This window comes from Onychomys torridus, chromosome 12 (assembly GCF_903995425.1).
Source record: "Onychomys torridus chromosome 12, mOncTor1.1, whole genome shotgun sequence".
Taxonomy (NCBI): domain Eukaryota; kingdom Metazoa; phylum Chordata; class Mammalia; order Rodentia; family Cricetidae; genus Onychomys; species Onychomys torridus.
In genome coordinates, this window is record NC_050454.1 from 71,599,921 (window position 1) to 71,619,622 (window position 19,702).

Below are 19,702 nucleotides of genomic sequence, written 5' to 3' on the forward strand. Positions count from 1 at the left end.
GGGGTTCTGGCTGTGCACAGCTGTCAGCGCACAAGGTTATCTAAATAGTCCTTTAGCTGAGGGGAAATGGTGCCCCATAAATGGTGGAAAAGCTACACTAGCACACAAGAAACTCATAGCAGGAAATGGCTGATAATCAAAAGCCAAATATCACCAAGGCTCCTTGAGCCTCCGCTTGACCTCTGGAAGGCCCTTGGCTTCTTCCAGGTCTTAGCTTTGTTATAATCAGCTGAAATCCCACTTTGTATGTTTTTGAGGCTTGCAGCACGGACCCACCCATAGACAGTTTCCATACACATTATTAAAAATTAAAAATGAATATTAAAAAGAGAATGTACCAGATGCTTCTGTTTTATTTGGTTTTAAAAGATGCTATAACATTTTTACTTGCTAGATGGGCTTCTAGAATCTGGCCGTGTGTGTGTGTGTGTGTGTGTGTGTGTGTGTGTGTGTGTGTAGAGAGGAATGTGTGCATGACTGTTGGTGCACACATGACCCTGTGTGTGTGTGTGTGTGTGTGTGTGTGTGTGTGTGTGTGTGTGTGTAGAGAGGAATGTGTGCATGACTGTTGGTGCACACATGACCCAGTGTGTGTGTGTGTGTGTGTGTGTGTGTGTGTGTGTGTGTGTGTAGAGAGAGGAATGTGTATGACCGTTGGTGCACACATGACCCTGTGTGTGTGTGTGTGTGTGTGTGTGTGTGTAGAGAGGAATGTGTGCATGACTGTTGGTGCACACATGACCCTGTGTGTGTGTGTGTGTGTGTGTGTGTGTGTGTGTGTGTGTGTAGAGGAATGTGTGCATGACCGTTGGTGCACACATGACCCAGTGTGTGTGTCAGTGCACTTCTGAAGACCACACTCTTGGGAGGCAGTTCCAGTCTCCGGCCTTGCTGAGGTAGTCTGTCTTGTTCCTGCTCTGGGGCTGCACACAACAACCTAGCTGCTCCCAGCCACTGGGTGACTCCTCTGTCTCTGCCTCCCCCTCACGGTAGGAGGGAGGGTTGAAGATGTGTGCCATCGCATCTGGTTTCTTATGAGCTGGACTCATCAGGCTTGTGTGGCTAGTGCCTTTACCCTTTGCCATCTCCCCAGCCCCATTCATTCATTCATTCATTCATTTTTAAGCAGTTATACTGAGATAGGATCCATAGACTTTAGAGCTTATCTGAAGTACACAATTTAATGATTGTGTATTCACAGATACATGTAACTACTACCACAAACAATTAGAGAAACTTTGTCCCAAACAATTGCCATATCTTTTAGCTATCAATCTCCCAATCTTCTATTACCCTACTCTGGCCACAACTATACATCTTTTTAAAAATTAATTAACAGGAATAACTTTAAAATTAATAAACAGACTTCATCTTTATATATTCTCTCTTTGTCTCTGTCTCTCTGTATGCATGTTTGTGCATAAGTATGTGGAGGTCAGAAGTTGACAGCAGGTGTCTGTCTGTCTCTCTCTACCTTAGGTTTTGAGACAGGGTCTCTCACTGAACCTAGACCTTCCAGTTCAACTAAGCTGGCTTGCCAGTGAACCTCACGGACCCCTCTGTCTCTGCCTCCTCAGTGTGGGGATTGCAGGTGGATCCACCATGCCCACCTGGCATTGTGTGTGTTTTGGGGATGGAACCTCAGGTCTTCATCCTTATGCAGCAAGTTCTTTGTGCATGGAGCCATCTCCCTAACTCTATTATTGACTCTCGTATGAATGGAGTCAGATACTGTGTGTGCAGCTCTTGGTGAATGGGATTTTTACACACAGTGTTTTGAAGAGTCACACAAGTTGTAGCATGCATTGGTACTTTGTTCCTGGGTCTGGCCAAGTAACAGCCCATTGTATTGCTTGCCTATAGATGTTTGGACTAGTTCTCTAGATGACTGAACGTGTGCTGGAGTTTTGCAATCCTGTTCTTCCAAACATGAGGTTACCCCGTCCCGGAGTGGCTGACATTCAGCAAGAGGACTGTCAATGGGATCTCTGTGTGTGCCTCTTCACTAGACTTTTGCCAAAGCACTGGGCTCGCCCTCTGGCTAGATCCTCCACATGCGGTTTTCTTATCACCAAATCCCAAGAGGGGAAAGTGGCTTTTTTACCTTCTTTAAATAAAGGGATGAGATATCCTGCTTTCTGCCCACTCTCCCGCCAGCTCGTAAGGAAGTTGACCCTGACACCAGCACACTTATTTTCGGGTACACTGGAAGCCACAGAGCTCATCCTACAGCTGTTCTGTTTGTCGGACTGTTTAGTATGATGGGACCTTTGCTGAGGAGGTCACCAGAAAAGCTGTGTCAATACCTCTGTCTCCTTGTCACTGTTTAAAATGTGGCAAGGAGACAGCGTTTGGACTGTGGCAGCCAGCCTTCTGTTTGAGCAACAAAACACCTGCTCTAAGAAGAAACAGCTTGCTTTGCTTACAGTTTCAAAGGTTTTACTTATTTGTTGTGTACGTTTGTGCATACATTCTTGTGTGTGCATATGCACATGTGTGCACATACGTGTGCAGGACAATGGTCAACTTCCAAAGTTTTCTTCCTCCTTTTTTTCTTTTTTTTTTTTTTAAGATTTATTGTGGAGGCGGGCGGTGGTGGCACACGCCTGTAATCCCAGCACTCGGGAGGCAGAGACAGGCAGATCTTTGTGAGTTGGAGGCCAGACTGGTCTCCAAAGCAAGTTCCAGGAAAGGTGCAAAGCTACACAGAGAAACCCTGTCTCGAAAAACAAAACAAACAAACAAACAAAGATTTATTATGTATACAGTGTTCTGCCTGCATGTGTCCCTGCAGGCCAGAAGAGGGCACCAGATCTCATTACAGATAGTTGTGAGCTACCATGTGGTTGCTGGGAATTGAACTCAGGACCTCAGGAAGAGCAGGCAGTGCTCTTAACCACTGAGCCATCTCTCTAGCCCCTCTTCCTCCTTGGTTTTTTGAGACAGGATCTCACCTCCTGGAGTGCATCAGTCAGGTAGAGGCCTGTACCTCTATCTCTGTTTCCCCAGCACAGGGGTTTTGAGTGTACACTTTTCCTCATGGTTTTGTTTCTGACATGTGTTCTAGGGTTTGAACACAGCTCCGTGTGGTTGCATGGCTACTTACCAACAACCAGTGTTAACCGAGTACTGCAGCAGGCCTTCTTAGGCCTCCAGCCCCTAAAACATGACACGGAGACAATATGAGTTATGAATGCTCGGCCTTATCTTAGGCGTGTCCCACTAGCTCTTATAACTTAATTTAACCTGTTTCTCTTCATCGACATTTTGCCTCGGGGCTTTTTCCCTTTCTTTCATTCTGTGTGTCCTACTCCATGTCTGACAGGCTGGCCCTGGTGTCTCCCTGCTTTGGGCCACAGAAACATGAAGCAGGGATTCAGCTGACTATGACAAAAAGCTGTCACCCAGAAGGTCAAAGGCTTTCCAGAGGAAGCCATTGCCCAAGGCGTACTGGGGTTACTTGGCCATTTGAATATATCAGCTGTTTTCTGCTATCAATTTCATGTGCACGGTCACAACTTCCCCAGTTAATTCTTTTCCCTAAGAATTTCTAAACAATATGGATTGATCATTCTTTGGGCATGCACAATTAAGGTATTTGGATAACAGCCACCAGGCAAGGCTTCCCTGCTTCCAGGCCTTTTGTTTCTCCTTTTTAGCACTAGAATCAGATATCTCCTTTAGCTACACCCAAGGACAAACGACAGATAGAATAAGCACTCCAGACCACCGGCTAGTCTCCTGAATTAAGGTAAATATCCATATGGAGACACTGCCTAGGCCAGGCACATTAGGTACATGGCTTTGATTCTTGTGCAACTTAAGCTCAGACCCTCCTTTCTCACACGACCTTAGTGGCACCCCCAGTTTTCCCCTCGAGCAGTTAACTCAGAACAAAAGGAATTTTTCATACCAGGTGCATCCAAGCTATGAGGCAGGTTTCCTAGCTACTGGGCAGACTTACCCCACTCGACCAGAAAGCAGCAGGGCAGAGTATTCTGGTTGTAGGTGGATGGAGACAGATGACAGGGGGAGGAGAGGAAGAAATGAAGACGGAGACTGGGAAGAAGATGAAGAAGAGAACGAGATGGAAAGAACTTAGAACTAGGAGAGGGACAGAGGAGCTAAGGATGAGAAGAGAACTGAAGCTGTGCAGACAGAATTTTGTATCAGAAGAATAAAGTGAAGGGACCGAAGAGCTCGGGGTACTTAGATTCATTCACTCAGATTATTTCTTGCTGTTGACAGCATCTTTTCTGGAAACCCTGGGAAAGGGCTATTAGAGGCTCGACCCTAGTAGCCTTTATTATCTCCCTCTCTTTCTCCCTTGTTCTTTCTCTCTCCTCACCTGAATTCTTCCATTTACTATTCTGTCTGCCCACCAGCCTCGCCTTCCCCTCTACTGCCTGGCTATCGACCAGTCGGCTTTTTATTAGACCCATCAAGTACCTTAGGCAGGCAAGGAAAAACAATGCAGCACATCTTCGCATAGTTAAACAAACACAGCACACACAAATGTAACCCATCTTCGCATAGTTAAACAAATGCAGCACACACAAATGTAACCCATCTTCGCATAGTTAAACAAATGCAGCACACACAAATGTAACCCATCTTCGCATAGTTAAACAAACGCAGCACACACAAATGTAACCCATCTTCGCATAGTTAAACAAACGCAGCTTAAACAAAAACAACACATCTCTATATAGTTAAAGTCATATTCCACAACACAGTACCTACTATCTGCCCAACATGGATCTGGTTAAGGCTGCATGTAGGCAGAAAAGAGAGTAAGTGGCCAACCTTGGATGTTTTCCTTGGCCACTGTCTACCTTGTTTTTGAAACAGTCTCCCAATTGGTGTTGGAGTTCACCAATTCAGCTAGGCTGGTTGGCCAAGGATCCCCAAGAATCCACTGGTCTTTGCCTCCCCCACTGGAATTACAAGCACATGGCACCATGCTTGGCTTTCTTACATGGGTCCTGAGGATCAAACTCAGGACTTCATGCTTGTGTACCAAGCTCTTTAATGAGTTTGTCTCCACAGCTCCATCATTTCAGAGGTTACAGGCCATGGTTGCTTGGCCTCATTGCCTCTGGGGCTGAGATAATACAGAACATCTGCTGGAGAGAACATGCTGGAACAAGCTGTTTGCCTCATGGTGTCTGGGACTCAAAAGGAAAAAAAGAAAATGAAACTAGACGAGCCAGAAACCTAAAATCCCCTTGAAGGGCGTGGGCGCAGTGACCTAACTTCCTCCCACAAGGCCCTGTTTCCTCAAGGTTCCGCCACCTACTAGCAGTACACCATAGGCTTGAGAGTCAATCCTTCAAAACAGCTTGTAAATACTCAAGAGCCCAGAGATTAGCATGAGGTCTTATCTGTGTTCATTTTCTTACTTTTTTAGACACAAGAATTTTTCTGTGCAGCCAAAGCTGGTCTGGAACTTGCTGTAAAGTTCAAGCTGGTCTTTGAAACATAATCTTCCAGCCTCAGCCTTCTGTGTGCTGGAATTACAGGCATGCATTTTTTTCCTCTATCAACCCTTGACCTGGTGGCTATTCAGAGCACATTCTCTTCAGATTTCAAGTTCAAATAGATTCTGTTTAGTAGAAGAAAGCAGGGTTTCACATTAGTAAGAAAACAAAAAAAAACCCCACAAAAACCACACCTTTGACTCCTGAGATGGCCATGATAGTCTTACTCAGGGTAGGACTCTGCATCGGCCACTTGTCCAGACAAAACAGTGACTCAGCTCTCATATAGACACGAGCCCTGAAGAATCCCTGTCGTGGTCTCCTGTGTCTGTGGCAGGCCTTATCTGCAGCAGGTGCCCTGAAGTAGTTTGAGTTGGCCCCCACTAAGCTCCTGGGAGTGGCTCTATTAGGAGGTGTGGCCTTGTTGGAGTGGGTGTGGACTTGTTGGAGGAAGTGTGTCACTGTGGGGGCGGGGCTTTGAGGTCTCCTATGCTCAAGCTCCACCTAGTTTAGACCACTTCCTGTTGCTGGGAGGTCAAGATATAGAATTCTCAGCTCCTTCTACAACACCATGTCTGCCTGCATGCTACCATGTCACACCATGATAATAATGGACTAAACCTCAGAAAATGTAAGCTACCCCAGTTAAATATTTATAAGAGTTGCTGTGGTCATGGTGTCTCTTCACAGCATCGAAACCCTAACTAAGACAGGTCCTCTCAGTCCTCCCTTCCTTTGGAACTATCCCTTAGCTCATAAGGAAAACCAAGCTGGGCACATGGCTGCGCCTATCACAGAAGTGCAGAGGAGCTGGAGATGGACTGATTCATTTGGCTGTGTGGGCTGGAGAATCTGCTGAAGTATGTAAATACAGAAGATGTGGACAAAGAACAAAAGCGGTCACTAAGAGTTCTGTTGGTTAATAGTTCCTGACTCCTTTACATTTCTGATGCCCAGTTGCCTTCCTGTCCTGGGCTGTGCTGAAGGTTCTTGTGTCTTTCCAATGACAACGGCGACTCAGTAATGAAATACTTCTTGAATCCTCACTATGCACTGGATGCTGGTTTGTGCATTTTGCTCATTTCATACCTGTATAGCTCTGTGGCATCCTCACTGACAACCAAGAAACTGGAGTTCAGATATGGATATTTGAACTCTCATAGAAGACACTTGGAGCCAGCATCTTAGGGTTTCTATTGCTGCAATAAAAACCATGACCAAAAAGCAAGTTGGAGAGGAAAGGGTTTACTTACTTACACTTCCATATCACTGTTCATCACTGAAGGAAATCAGGACAAGAACTCAAACAGGGCAGGATCCTGGAGGCAGGAACTGAAACAGAGGCCGTGAGGGGTGCTGCTTACTGGTTTGTTTCCCATGGCTTGCTCAGCCTGCTATCTTATAGAACCAGGATCGCCAGCCCAGGGATGGCACCACCCACCATAGGCTGGGCCCTCCCGCATAGATCACTAATTGAGAAAATGCCTTACAGCTGGTTCTTGTGGAGGCATCTCCTCAGCTGAGGCTCCTTCCTCTGATGACTCTAGAGTGTCAAGTTGACACACAAAACCAGCCAGCACAGCCAATATCCAAGCCCCTGGGCTCTGTTAGTGGTACAGGAGAGGTAGCAGTGCTGGATGCTGAGATTCGGAGCAGGGACCCTGCAGCCAGCTGGCCTGAGGGAGGACTGCAGATGAGGAAAATGGGTGTGTCACTGGTGAAAAAGCCTTGTGACTGTAGACTTTACTCATGACTCTTCTTAACCCTCAGACTATAAATTGTCAGATGCTCTGAATGAAGTTGGCTATTGCATGAGACTTTAATCCGCCTCCTTTTTAGGCTCCAGTCTCCCAGGTCCAGCCACCACTTCATCCCAACATCATTGGGGAGGAAAGGAAAAACTGGATTCAAAAAACAGGAACAAAGTGATTGTCCTCTCTTCCTTAGGCATGGTGGAGGTACTATTGATATGGGAAGGGTGTAGTCAAGGATGCTGTGCCAGAGATCTTAGGAACTTGGCCTGTGTATGTCTGGTGGTGGGCTCAGCAGTTAGAGCTGTAGTCAAGGTTCAGGCAGATGGTATCTGCTATGTCAGGCAGCTCTGAAGCAATTACATCGGGTATTTCTTCTTCCACGATCATTGGTTACTTGTTCATCTACTAGGATGGCCTTGCAGCCTTACTCTCCTAGGGGTTACAGGGACATCAAGCTGGGGATGATCACGTATTAAAAAAACTACAATGCTCTATACAAAAATTTCCATCCTTAAAGGTTCTGAGGTAAAGTTACCATCAATTTTCATTCTATCTCATACTTTATGACATAGGTTTGTACTGAACTCTGCACAGCTGTGTCCAGCCATCTGCACATATGTGAGCCATAGGTGAGATGAAGCAAGACCTTCAGGAGCCTGGCTTTCTTGAGAATGGGATGAGACCAGCAGACTTGGCATGCTAGGGCTTGGTGCGGCATACAGCCTCTCTGAAAAGGCTGCCCAGAATTTCCTCCAGAGGTCATCCTTCCCACTTGCTCTTCCCAGTACTCTGCTTAGGAGAAGCAATTGGCTTCCTCTCAAAAGAGCTACCAGGGATGGCCCTAATCTATACTCAGAAATCAAGGAGGAAGAAGTTTGTGGCCTTAGTTCAAACTGCCTTCTGTCCTGGATCCAAACAAAATGTGGAGCCACATGAAATCATCATATTCTGGCTGCTTTGGCCTCTAAAATGGTACATTCCCAAAGATCAACTAAAGCATAAGCCTTAAAAAACATTTATTTATTATTTATTATTATTTTTGGGGGGGGTTTGAGACAGAGTTTCTCTGTGTAGCTTTTTATGCCTTTCCTGGGACTCACTTGGTAGCCCAGGCTGGCCTCAAACTCACAGAGATCTACCTGCCTCTGCCTCCCGAGTGCTGAGATTACAGGCGTGCACCACCACTGCCCAGCTATTTTTAATTATATGTCTGTGGGTATGTGAATATGAGTGAAGTTGCCCTCAGAGGCCAGAAGATGACATCCCCTGGACATAGAGAACTGGTGGCTTTGTGAACCCAACTCAGGTCCTCAGCAAGAGCCCAAGCTAGTTCTCTCCCAAAGTCAGGTTCTCAAACAGAGGGGGCTCCTTTTGGAGTCCCACAGACTTGCTGGAATGACCCCACCACTCTCTTATCTCCTACAGTGTAGGAGCCCACAGAGGCTACCTAGTGAGAACTTACTCAGGGCCAGAGAATCTGAGCTTGCTTTACCCAGCAGGCTGCATAAGGAGATGATTTGGTAATGGGTGTGGTTACCAGGTGTTTGGAAGGGTCTGCACTTGGCTGTGTTGTGTGGTATGCTTTGATCTAGGAGGTCGTTTGCTTCACCCCTTGGCATTCCTTTAAAAGCCCTTTAGCATAGACAGAAGGTGCTGGTGGATTTTGACCCAGGCCCTCTTGAGGCTATCCTGTGTTTCTATCTGTCTCCTCTCTATATTTCTATCTAAGTATTTCTCACTTCTCCCTACTCAAGAGTATCCTGGGAGTGTGGGGGATGGGAGCAGGTCTCCCACAATGGCTCAGCAGCCAAAAGTCCTTGCTGTGAAGTCGTGATGGTTTGAGTCCAATCCCCAGAATCCATATACAGGTGGGAGGAGAGAATCAGCTCCACCAAGGTGTCTTCTGACCTCTGCACACATATACCCCATAGTGTACACACACACACACACACACACACACCCCACACACGGTGAAGAGAGGTGTTCTAAACTATACATTGAAATGTGTGCCACGAGCAACAGATTGAAGAACAAGGGGAACCCTAGTAGAGCGATGTCTGTTGACCAGAATACCAAGCCAGGGCAAAGGCCAGAGGAGTCTCCCAGGCATGTGGATAGCCCTGTGCAAGGGCCCTGAGGCAAACGAGAATCTGGAGAATGAGATGGAGATGCAGCCAGCAGGCTGAGCAGCAGCAGAAGGGAGAGTGGTAGGGAGAGAAGGAGACAGGGGGAGGCTCAGTCACATGGTGACGCAATGTTCAGCAGGGCTGTAAATGGAGAGGGCATGAGGTCTGTGCTGTGAGGCTCCCTCTGCTGTATGGCATGGTGAAGCTGGACAGTCTGGGAAGAGAGGAGGTAAAGAGGAACCTCACAGCAGCCAATGACACCCAGGAGCCCGGATGGAAGCCTGGATGTTTCTCACGGCCAAGACCTTGGGTTTGATGTACCAGAGGAAGAAAAGAAAAATCACCAAACATACTTGGGACCAACACAATGGGGCTACGATGGTACCCTGCTTCTGTCTTGTCCCTCTTGAAGCAAGCAAAACCAACTCTGCCCTGACCTTAGAAGACTCAAGGAAAGAAAGAGAACCACAGTAGGACATTTCAACCAGAGCCCAAGCCCAACCAGGCTTTTCAGAGTGCTTCCGTGCAGGGGCCGAGCATACAAGCTCTCTTGAAGGAATTTTTTTTTTCTTTCCAGAACACTTAACAACTGAGATAACATGTTGCCAAGATGGAATTTCACTGGGGGGAAAAAGGATTTTCTTAAAGTCACTAACTGTGCAGCTAGTTAGGAAAAACCAAAGATGAAAAGGACCTTAATAATTTCCCTGAGCATTAAGAGGTCATAGAAAAGCTGGCTTTAACTGGCCTTTGTAGCAGGATCTTAAAAGTTCTTATTAATGAAATCAAACCTGAGGCCAGGTATCGGGGTGAATGCTGGAAGATCAGAGACACAGAACAAGCCATAGCTACCTCACCTTGCCAGTTCCTCAGCTGGTCTTGTTTCCTCAGACTGCAAGCTTCTGAGTCCTCATCCAAATGGATCTCAGCTGAACTGTGTTGCTCCAGAGCCTAAAACCTTAACCAGCCAAATGCTGCTAGTTTCTGGTCTTCAGGCCTATATACCTTTCTCTTTCTGCCGTCACTCCCTGGGATTAAAGGTGTGAGTCACTATGCCTGGCTGTTTCCAATGTGGACTTGAACTCACAGAGATCCGCCTGCCTCTGCCTCCCGAGTGATGGGATTAAAGGCGTGTGCTACCACTGCCGATTCCCATGTTTAATATTGTGGCCGTCCTGTCCTCTGACCCCAGATGAGTTTATTTCAGGGAACACACAATATTTTGGGGAACACAATACCACTACAGGCCTTCTGCTAGCCAATGTTCGTGGGCTGTACTAAGAGGCAAGAGCTCTTGGCAGTGATACAGAGCTGTTCATCTCCGCAGTTACCTGCGACTCTCCAAAGGCACAGAAATCAGGCTAGTTGAGGAGATGTGGTCTCTGTTTTCTCTTTCTGAAAATGTGATGGAGGGGCATTTAACAGGACCCTGCAGAGGACTTTACGGTGTGTCAGCGTCCACAATCTGCCTGCGAGGCCACTGTCACCACTGCCCAAGTCTTCAGGAAGCTACTGTGGATCATTCAGACAAGAAGATCTAGACTGATCTGGAATTTGAACCAGTTTCATGGTCCTTTTCATCCTCAAAGAACTGCTCTGTGTAAAGAGAGTTTTTAAATGAGTTGGAGTTTGAAAGGTAGTTTCTGCCTCCTGGGTATGCCAGAAGCAGCTTTTATTAGAAGTTTTCTTATCAATTAAGTCTAAGTAAATTCCTAAGAAGTAATGGCTTCTTAGCGATCCAAACCATACTTTGTAACTGAAATGAATCTATTTTGTGATTCTGAGAATAATCACAGAAGACTCAATATGACTTTCTTGAGCAATTAAAGCATAGACTGTGTATTAAATAAGTAAATACATTGGTAACACTTGATTTTACTAATAAGACAACGAAACAGGCTACATGCTTGTAAGGCACCACATTACACGTGGTGCACACACCTATAATCTCAGCACTTGGGAAGTTGACTCAGGAGGATCATGAGGTCAAGGGTCAAGGTTAACATAGCCAGACCTCATCTCAAAAAAAAAAAAAACAATAAAAATATGATAATGGAAAAAATCCAGGCTGGCCTCGAACTCACAGAGCTCTGCCTGCCTCTGCCTCCCGAGTGCTGGGATTAAAAGTGTGTGCCACCACAGCCTGGTTAAGAATTTTTGACAAATTTATATCTTTCTAAACATCTTTCCTAAAGATATGATCAGAGTTTGTTTGTTTGTTTGTTTTTCCCGAGGCAGGGTTTCTCTGTGTAGCTTTGTGCCTTTCCTGGATCTCACTCTGTAGACCAGGCTGGCCTCGAACTCACAAAGATCCAACTGTCTCTGCCTCCCGAGTGCTGGGATTAAAGGTGTGTGCCACCACTGCCCGGCATCAGAGATTTTAATATAAAAGCATCTTATGATATTTACAAAAAAATCTCAGCTTAGATATAATAAGGACTTTAGGAAATAAATTACATTGTATAAACATGGACAACAGTATTATGTATTGTTAAATGCTCACAATTGTTAGAGAATAATATTTTAAGGTGTGTTACTTTTGTTTATGTTGCATTTGTTTAACTCTGTGAGGCTGTGTTACTGAGCCTGTCTAAAATACCTGATGTCTAATAAAGAACTCAACAGCCAATATTGAGGCAGGAGAGAGAAATGGGTGGGCTGGCAGGAGAGAGGATAAACAGAAGGAGAAATCTGGAAGGAGGAAAAAAGAAGTGGCCAGAGAAGGAGGACTCCACGGCCCAGCTACACAGCCAGCCACCGGCTAAGACACAAAGAAAGGTATACAGGAATAGAAAAGGAAAAGCCCAGAGGCAAAAGATAAGCAGGATAATTTAAGAACAGCTGGCAAGAAACTAAGCCAAGCTAAGGCCAGGCTTCATAATAAGAATAAGCCTCTGTGTGTGACTTTCTTGGGAGCTGGGTGGTGGGCCCCACAAGAGTGAAAAACAACCAACACACAATGTAGTGGCACATGAAGTTATACTTATCCTATGACATAACACTTCGTTAACTACACATACACAGATGCACACATCCACTAAAAAGTGTTTATTTTGGGATAATTTTAGTATTTCTGTTATTTTCTATAGTTTAAATATCTGCATGACACTTCGAAACTAAGTGATATTAACACTTGATCATGTAATCACATTAAAACTCAGTCATATTATTTTGTGTTCATTATCTCTCTCTATATATACATATTTAAAATTCTACCATTATAAAATAACCTTTGCCCAAATCTTAGGCTTTTAATCAAGTGCTCTAGTTTTTTTTTTGTTTGTTTGTTTTTTTGCACAGTTAATCTGTCCACAGGACACCTTGACGGATTTCACTGTTATCTTTCAATCATCATCGTTATCTGGCTTATGGCATCGTCCGTGATGAACCCAATACAGAGCGTCTGATTTCCTCCTCTGCGGTAACCACAGCTAAGGCTGTGGTGACAGGAGGCTCTGATAAGGAGGAGCCCAGGAGGTGAAAATGAGGGCAAGTTTGGGGATTTCACTTCAATGAAGCCATTCTCTTTGAAGGGTTGGATATTTGATCTGTTCCTTTACTTCAGAGCTTTAATCCTGGAGCAGGTGTGTTGGGGAGGGGGAGGAGATTTAAGTCTGAAGCAAGGGTCTGCTGGATTTGTTTGGGGGCCACTTATTGACTCGGCTGCTGACAGCAATGAACATTTCCTAGGAACCTAAATGAATGAAAGTAGACTGTCACGTGGCAAGCAGGGGGCAGGTAGACAGACCTTGGTTGTTTCTCTGCATTCATTTAAGTGAATGTTTGCATGGGGGAAGAATCCAAAATAAAGCAGATAACAGTCACCTTTCAAACTTGTCGTGCATCTGTGCCTGGTGTGTGGTCCTGCCCAATGTCCAGGATGGCTTAGGGAAATTATTTCTTTTGTAATATACAGTTCAAAAAGGCAGCGATATCATCAGCTTAGACCACACACTCAGCAACACTGCAGAATGGTCTGTCAGTAGGTCCTGATGCACACTCCTTGTTTTGGCCAGGAAGGGTAGAGTTATTCTCAAGGTTAAGTAAGTGTCACCTCTGTCTGCCATATGGCAGCTCAGCAGTGTCAGAAAAGCAAAGGTCAGAGTTGTTAACCTGGAAATTTCACTTATAAGACAAATGGCCAGGGCAGTCTGTCTCTCAGGTCACCTTGGGTACGTTTCCCATAACTGGACCAGGTCAGTAGGCGAGTGAAATGCCAGATTCATCACTGATAGAATCTGTGTGAGGCTGACAGTCCTTTAATTTGGACTTTAAAAGGCCATTATTTCCTTTGCCTTTTGTCCTGTAGCAGTCCATCTATCTTTCACACACACCAAATTTAATCTTCAAGTGAGACGATGAGATTTTTTTTTTTTTTTTCTGAAGTCACCATGAGACTAGTTTCAGGAACTGCAGTAACTTCAGGGAAAAAAAAAATGTTGACATCAACAAAATTTGAAAGTCGTTGGGAATTACTTTCTAGTAATTCTAGGCTGTCGCAGGCTCCCCACATGGGTACTTCTAAATACCTGGGTCCTTACCCAATTTACTCCTTCAAATGTATAAGCGCTTTTTAACTCATCACAAACACTTCTGATGATTGAAATCAGAACTTGTGGACCTTTTTTTGGAGGGGAGGGCTGATGGGAACTAAACCCTTAGGAGAGAGACAAAGCTAGACATGAGTTAGCCCATTCAAGCAGACATGATGGAGGAGTACAGAATGGGAGCTGTTGTGGAATATTAGTTTAAGATGGGTTGCATTTGTTTATGTTGCATTTGTTTAACTCTGTGAAGCTGGGTTACTGTGCCTGTGTAACACACCAAATGGTCTTATAATGACCTGAATGGCCAATAGCTAGGCAGGAGAAAGGATAGGCGGGGCTGGCTGGCAGAGAGAATAAATAGAAGGAGAAATCTGGGAGGAAAAGAAGAAAGAGCAAGAGAACCAGGAGAGGAGGATGCTAGGGGCCAGCCACCCAGCCACATAGCCACATAGCCACCCAGCCACCCAGCCACACAGCGACCCAGCTACACAGCCACACAGCCACGCAGCCACACAGCCAGCCACGGAGTAAGAGTGAAAGTAGATTACAGAAGTAAGAAAAGGAGAAAGCCCAGAGGCAAAAGGTATGTGGGGAGTAGGGGGGTTATTTAAAGTTCAGAAAAGCTGGCAAGAAATAAGCCACGCTAAGGCCAGGCATTTATAAGTAATAAGCCTCTGTGTCCATGTATTTATTTGGGAGCTGGGTGACAGGCCCCCCAAAAGAGAAAAACAAAACAACCAACTTCAGGGAACAGGAAGAGAGCAAGGTTCACTCTGCAGGTATGATATCACACCCATCCTGTGTCACCCACTGATTTCAGACATGCCGTTGTTTCTCCTCAGACTCTTAGCTAAACCTCTGTGAACAGAAGTACAAGAGCAGCTGAGGTGTCAAGCTTCAGAGATGAGGCAAGCAAATGATGTCTGTTATCCCTCTACCCATCCTTTAGAGCCAGGGCCCAGCAGCTCAGCATTCCAGATCGAAGGACCAAAGATGCTCTTCCTCCTCTCCCCCACCTGGGCTACTCCTTCAACTCCATGGCCTTTTACCAGAGTTCTCTCACTGAGCTGGTATGGAACCAGCCTTGGAGACAAGATGAGAGGTCAGTGTCCTTGGCCTAGTTCAGCTTGCACACACCAAATGTGAAATGGCAGCTGTGAGAGACGTCCCAAAGAAGGCAAGGCTATGGTCACAGGCTGGCACTGGTCTGACAGCAAGAGCTGAGCTGGGGGGATCAGAGGCCTGGAGGAAGAGAGGGTAAGCCAAAGGAGGTGGAGGGAGTCCTAAAGCGATGGAAGGCCCAGCCGTGGAGGATGGAGCAGGGCATTTTACGATGCAAAGGAGGCCAGGCCTTCCTTAAAACATCCTTAACAGTTTTATCTGTTAGCAGTGTGCAGCAACAGCTGGTAACAGCTCTGAGAACCAGGCAGACAGCCACGTGCATAGAGGACCCTGTGTGCTTGCGGACAAAAGTGGGGTACTGAACCCAGGGCCTCATGATTAATGGACAAACACTGTACCAGTGAGGTATATCCCCAACTGTTTTTTTAAAAGATGAATTGTAAATTGTGCTTTAGTGCAATATTACAGTAGACTGAAACAGTCTTCGAAGATACCAGACCCTAACTGGCAGAATTTATAGCTGTTGCTGCCTGAGTCCTTTTCCTGTGGCTGTGGGAAAATACTGTGACAAGAGCAGCTTAAAGGATAAAGGGCTCATTTTAACGACTGTGCAATGTGGGGAAGCCAGGGCTGCTGGAGCTTGAAGCAGCTGGTCTCACTGTACTCACAATCAGAGCAATGAATGCACGTTGCTGTTTGGCTCCCTCTCTCCATGTCCAGGGTCCGGGATCCTAGCTAGGAAATGGTACCATCTACAGAGGACGGGTCTTTTCATCTTAATTAATGCAATCATTCAATGAACTAGGGGGCTCATCTCCCAGGTGTTTGGAGAGGCTATCACGTTGACAATGAGTTCTAACCATCACAGTTACCGTACCAGGAAAAGGGGGCTTTTAAGGATGTGATTGGGTACTATCCCACGATGACAGCCTGGATTATGCAGGGAACCCTGACTCTAATCACGGTGTCCCTGGTAGGAGGAAGGACAGGGACATTTGACATGTGCTACAGTGAAGAGAGCAACGAGGCCACTGAGGCACCACAGCTAAGAAATGTAGCCCCACAAGGGATGAGTGGTCCCCACGGCCTCAGCCGCACACTCATCCTTAACCACACCTTGGTCTTTACAGGACTGCTCTCGGACTCTCAGTCTCCAGAATGCTCAAGAAGGTGCTGCTGTGCGCAAGCTGCTCACTTCAGAGGACTTGTTAGGGTAGCCATAGGGGACTGGAAGAGACGGGTGAGAGGGGGTGACTGTGAAGCATAGGGTTCGGGGCAGTGGTCCCCATGAGGACAGACAGCAAGCATTCTGACTCAGGAGCCATGTGAGGGAAGAGAGGCTTTTAGCATCTTGTGGATTTCTTGTTCTCCAAACACTGTAAGGTGAATGTTGTTTCACAGACTAAGATCTTGAGGCTCAGAGACAGAGTAACCTACAAAAGGTCACACTGGTGGGAAATAGTGGGTTTTTAACTTGGGCCTGAGAGAGCCAGACTTACATATTTTTTACTTCTCTCCTTGGAATTTAGCCATTTTAATGCATGTTCACTTGCTAGTTGAATAAACATGTTGTACCTCATTATTATTCAAATTTCCAAATTAAAAGTGCATACTACTTCTTTACTTCCTATATTAGCATAAGTGGTGATTACTGAATCATTACCTGACATTTTGCTCATTCCTTTATTGCTACAGATTGGCCAAAGAAGAAATACAGTATCTTTCCATTCCCCTTCTTGGAATCACATCCCCAGGGTTGAGGTTTCTTCAGCATGGAGCAACACTTGTATAAAGTTGGCACGCCTGAGTACAGGTATGTGTGTCTGAGGGAGCTGGATGGGAACTGCTTAGGAAGCAACCTCTTGTGCAGATGAAAGGAGATCTGGAGCCTGGAGCCCAACTCCACCCAGGCTTTTGGTTCTGAAGATCCCACTCACTCCCAGCATGTGGTCCCCAGCCTATCTCAAGTCTCCAGGGTGTTTGTTAAAAGTGGAGACTCTTGGGCTGGAGAAATAGCTCAGAGCACTGGCTGCTCTTCCAGAGGTACTGAGTTCAAGTCCCAGCAACCACATGGTGGCTCACAACCATGTGTAATGAAATCTGGTGCCCCCTTTTAGCCTGCAGGCAGAACACTGCATACATTAAAAAAAAAAAAAAAAAAAGTGGAGACTCTTAACACCTTCCAGACTTACTAGGCCTGGGAACCTGCATTTGAAGGTCTTCTTACATAATTCTTGGCCACTTCAAAGTTGAGAATGGAATTCTGAGGCCTTCCTGGAAGTTTGTGGGCTTTGTGTCTGGAATAATGAGGAGAGCTATATTAGTTTGGTTTTGTTTGGACTGTAATTAGACAAACCAAAAGGACAGTGGCTGAAGCAACAGAGAAGCAAATTCTGTCTTATCCAAGTAGATGACACATTTTGGGCTCTGCCTTGTTCTGTCCCTGCATGGCTTCTTTATGACACTCTGCAGTCCAAGGAGGCATCTCGATCGAATTCACCACTAAATCCACATGCCAGTGAGCAGAAATGAGAGGGCCGAGAAAGGACATGCCCCGTTCCATCTTATTGTTTTGTTTTGAGATGAATGCTCACTCTGCAGTCCATGCTGAACTAGAACTCATTTTGTAGCCCACAGAGCCTTGAACTTACAACAGTTTTGCCTCAGCCTCTCTGCCAGTGCTGGGATACAGGCATGAGCTGCTTTGCCCATGCACTATTTCCTCTTCCCTCCACATTTCCTGAAGAAACTGAGGTCCCACTGCCCTGCTGCAACAGAGAGGGCCTCTAGTTTGGGCTGTGGTGTACCAAGTTTAAAATAGGGGGTTATTTCAAAGGGAGGTGGAGGGCAACATGCCAGAGGCCCTTAGACCCCAGCAGCAATCCTAGGTCCTGAGACTGAGGTGGGCAGAGGCTGAGAGAGTGAGTGTGAAGTGCTCAGGCTGGATCCTTGACCAAGGGTGTTCTGCTGGCCACCTACTTGTGTCCTTAGAGAAAAGGGCAGAGGTGGACAAATGGGCCCCATGGGCATGGCAAAGTCACGGTAGCAGTGATGATGAACACCACAGACTGAAAAATGTGAACTCTTATTGTCTCAGATAAAATGAGCAAACACAACCCACTATTGGGGGAGGGGCATGTCCCACAACACATGATTCTGAAATTCTTGCCAACAGGGCACAGTGGGGCATCAAAACAGTCAGATTTGGAAAAAATGCAACACTGTTACACTTCATCACTCCGATTCTGAGGACTGGGGTATGCCTAGTAAAATCCCTGGACTGATACCGGTAAATTGCCTAGACTTTTGGAAGCTCAGTCTTGTGGCAAGTGGTAGAATCTTACAAATACACACTCAATCCTATGATCATTCCACTAGACAGCGTCTGTTCAACAAGCTCACCATGCCAATCTTTGTTGGACTGATTGTTCAGTTTGGAGCATATGTCTACCTTCTTGGAGACATATTGAGGGAGCCATCCCTGCCATTGTCTCTAAGTCACACTCTGCGCTCTTGGGAAGAGGTACACTTACCCGGAGGGTGACTGCACTACCAGCTGTTCCTGCCCAGCTTCTTCAGCTCACATTGGTGGCCCAGCTTCATGTCTACATTGAAGGAAGAAGGCCTGATTTTAGCCTGAACTTCAGGCAGCATTTGGAACTCTGGCTGTCAGTCATGAGGCAGGCATTGTAATTTCATCCCTGACAGATGTCTATGTCCTTCACATAAGTGAGTGATGGAATCACTTATAGGTCGTGCCAACTCATGGAACAATGAAGAGTTGGCATGGGAGACCGATGTCACAGGGAGAGGAAGGGCCTCCCAGGACAGCTGTAACAACTGCAGGCCACCTCACAGCTGCGTGCTATGGCAGGCCCTTATAAACAAGATTGCTGACACAGGTGGACAACTTTGTCACAAGTGACGACAAGGTTCATGTGGCAGGCACCGAGTAAGGCTTTATGAGGCTTTGGCTGGTGTTGTCCAGCTCTGACCAGGTCTCCTATCACTGTAATTTACAGAGCGAAGTCTGTTACATTTGCAGACATAATTCAAGACAGGTATTAAGTGATTGGATGTAAATTCCTCAGGTTGTTTATGTGTAAGTCTACATACACATTTGTTCCAGAACTACTTTTGTGTGGCCACTGTTCTGAATCCTTGGTTCTCTTGGTATCCCTAACTATATTCCCACATTGCTGGTGCTCAGAAACTTGTGTGTTAATAAGGCGTTAAGGTCCTTGGCCATGGACCACATGGGTAATTATGGACACATCTGCTGTTCTTGTTCATGTAGTGTTCGTCAATTAGATCTGAGAACTACCTCACAGAATGAGTCTTAAAAACACACAGCAAAACAAGCCGCTGTCATGCCAAGCACGAAACCCTGCTAGCTTTATTATAGCTGGGCAATCTTCTATGTAGACTTTTGATTCCATTCTTCCTATGACTTTTAATCACTGGAAAGGTTTTGTTAATGTTTGTGCCTGGTGGTGTTGAGGCAGGCAGATCTCTGTGAGTCCAAGGCCAGCCTGGTCATCAGAGCGAGTTCCAGAACAGCTACGACTACACAGAGAAACCCTGTCTCGAAAAACAAACAAAAACCATAATATGCTTATAATTGATATTCTTTATTTGGAGTATTTTTATGTTACTTATTAATTAGGCTTATT

The 19,702-nt window shown here is 45.8% G+C and overlaps 1 protein-coding gene across 1 annotated transcript in view; it reads left to right on the top strand.

Moving 5' to 3' along the window:
- The window catches only part of Ripply3 (ripply transcriptional repressor 3), a 39,300-nt gene extending 23,054 nt beyond the window's left edge, over window positions 1–16,246 (top strand). Inside the window, exons 5-6 of the mRNA XM_036203460.1 lie at window positions 14,857–14,977; window positions 16,160–16,246. Coding sequence (XP_036059353.1) covers window positions 14,857–14,977; window positions 16,160–16,246 — 208 coding nt within the window. The remainder of the gene's footprint in view (window positions 1–14,856; window positions 14,978–16,159) is intronic.
- The last annotated feature ends 3,456 nt before the right edge of the window (window positions 16,247–19,702 follow it).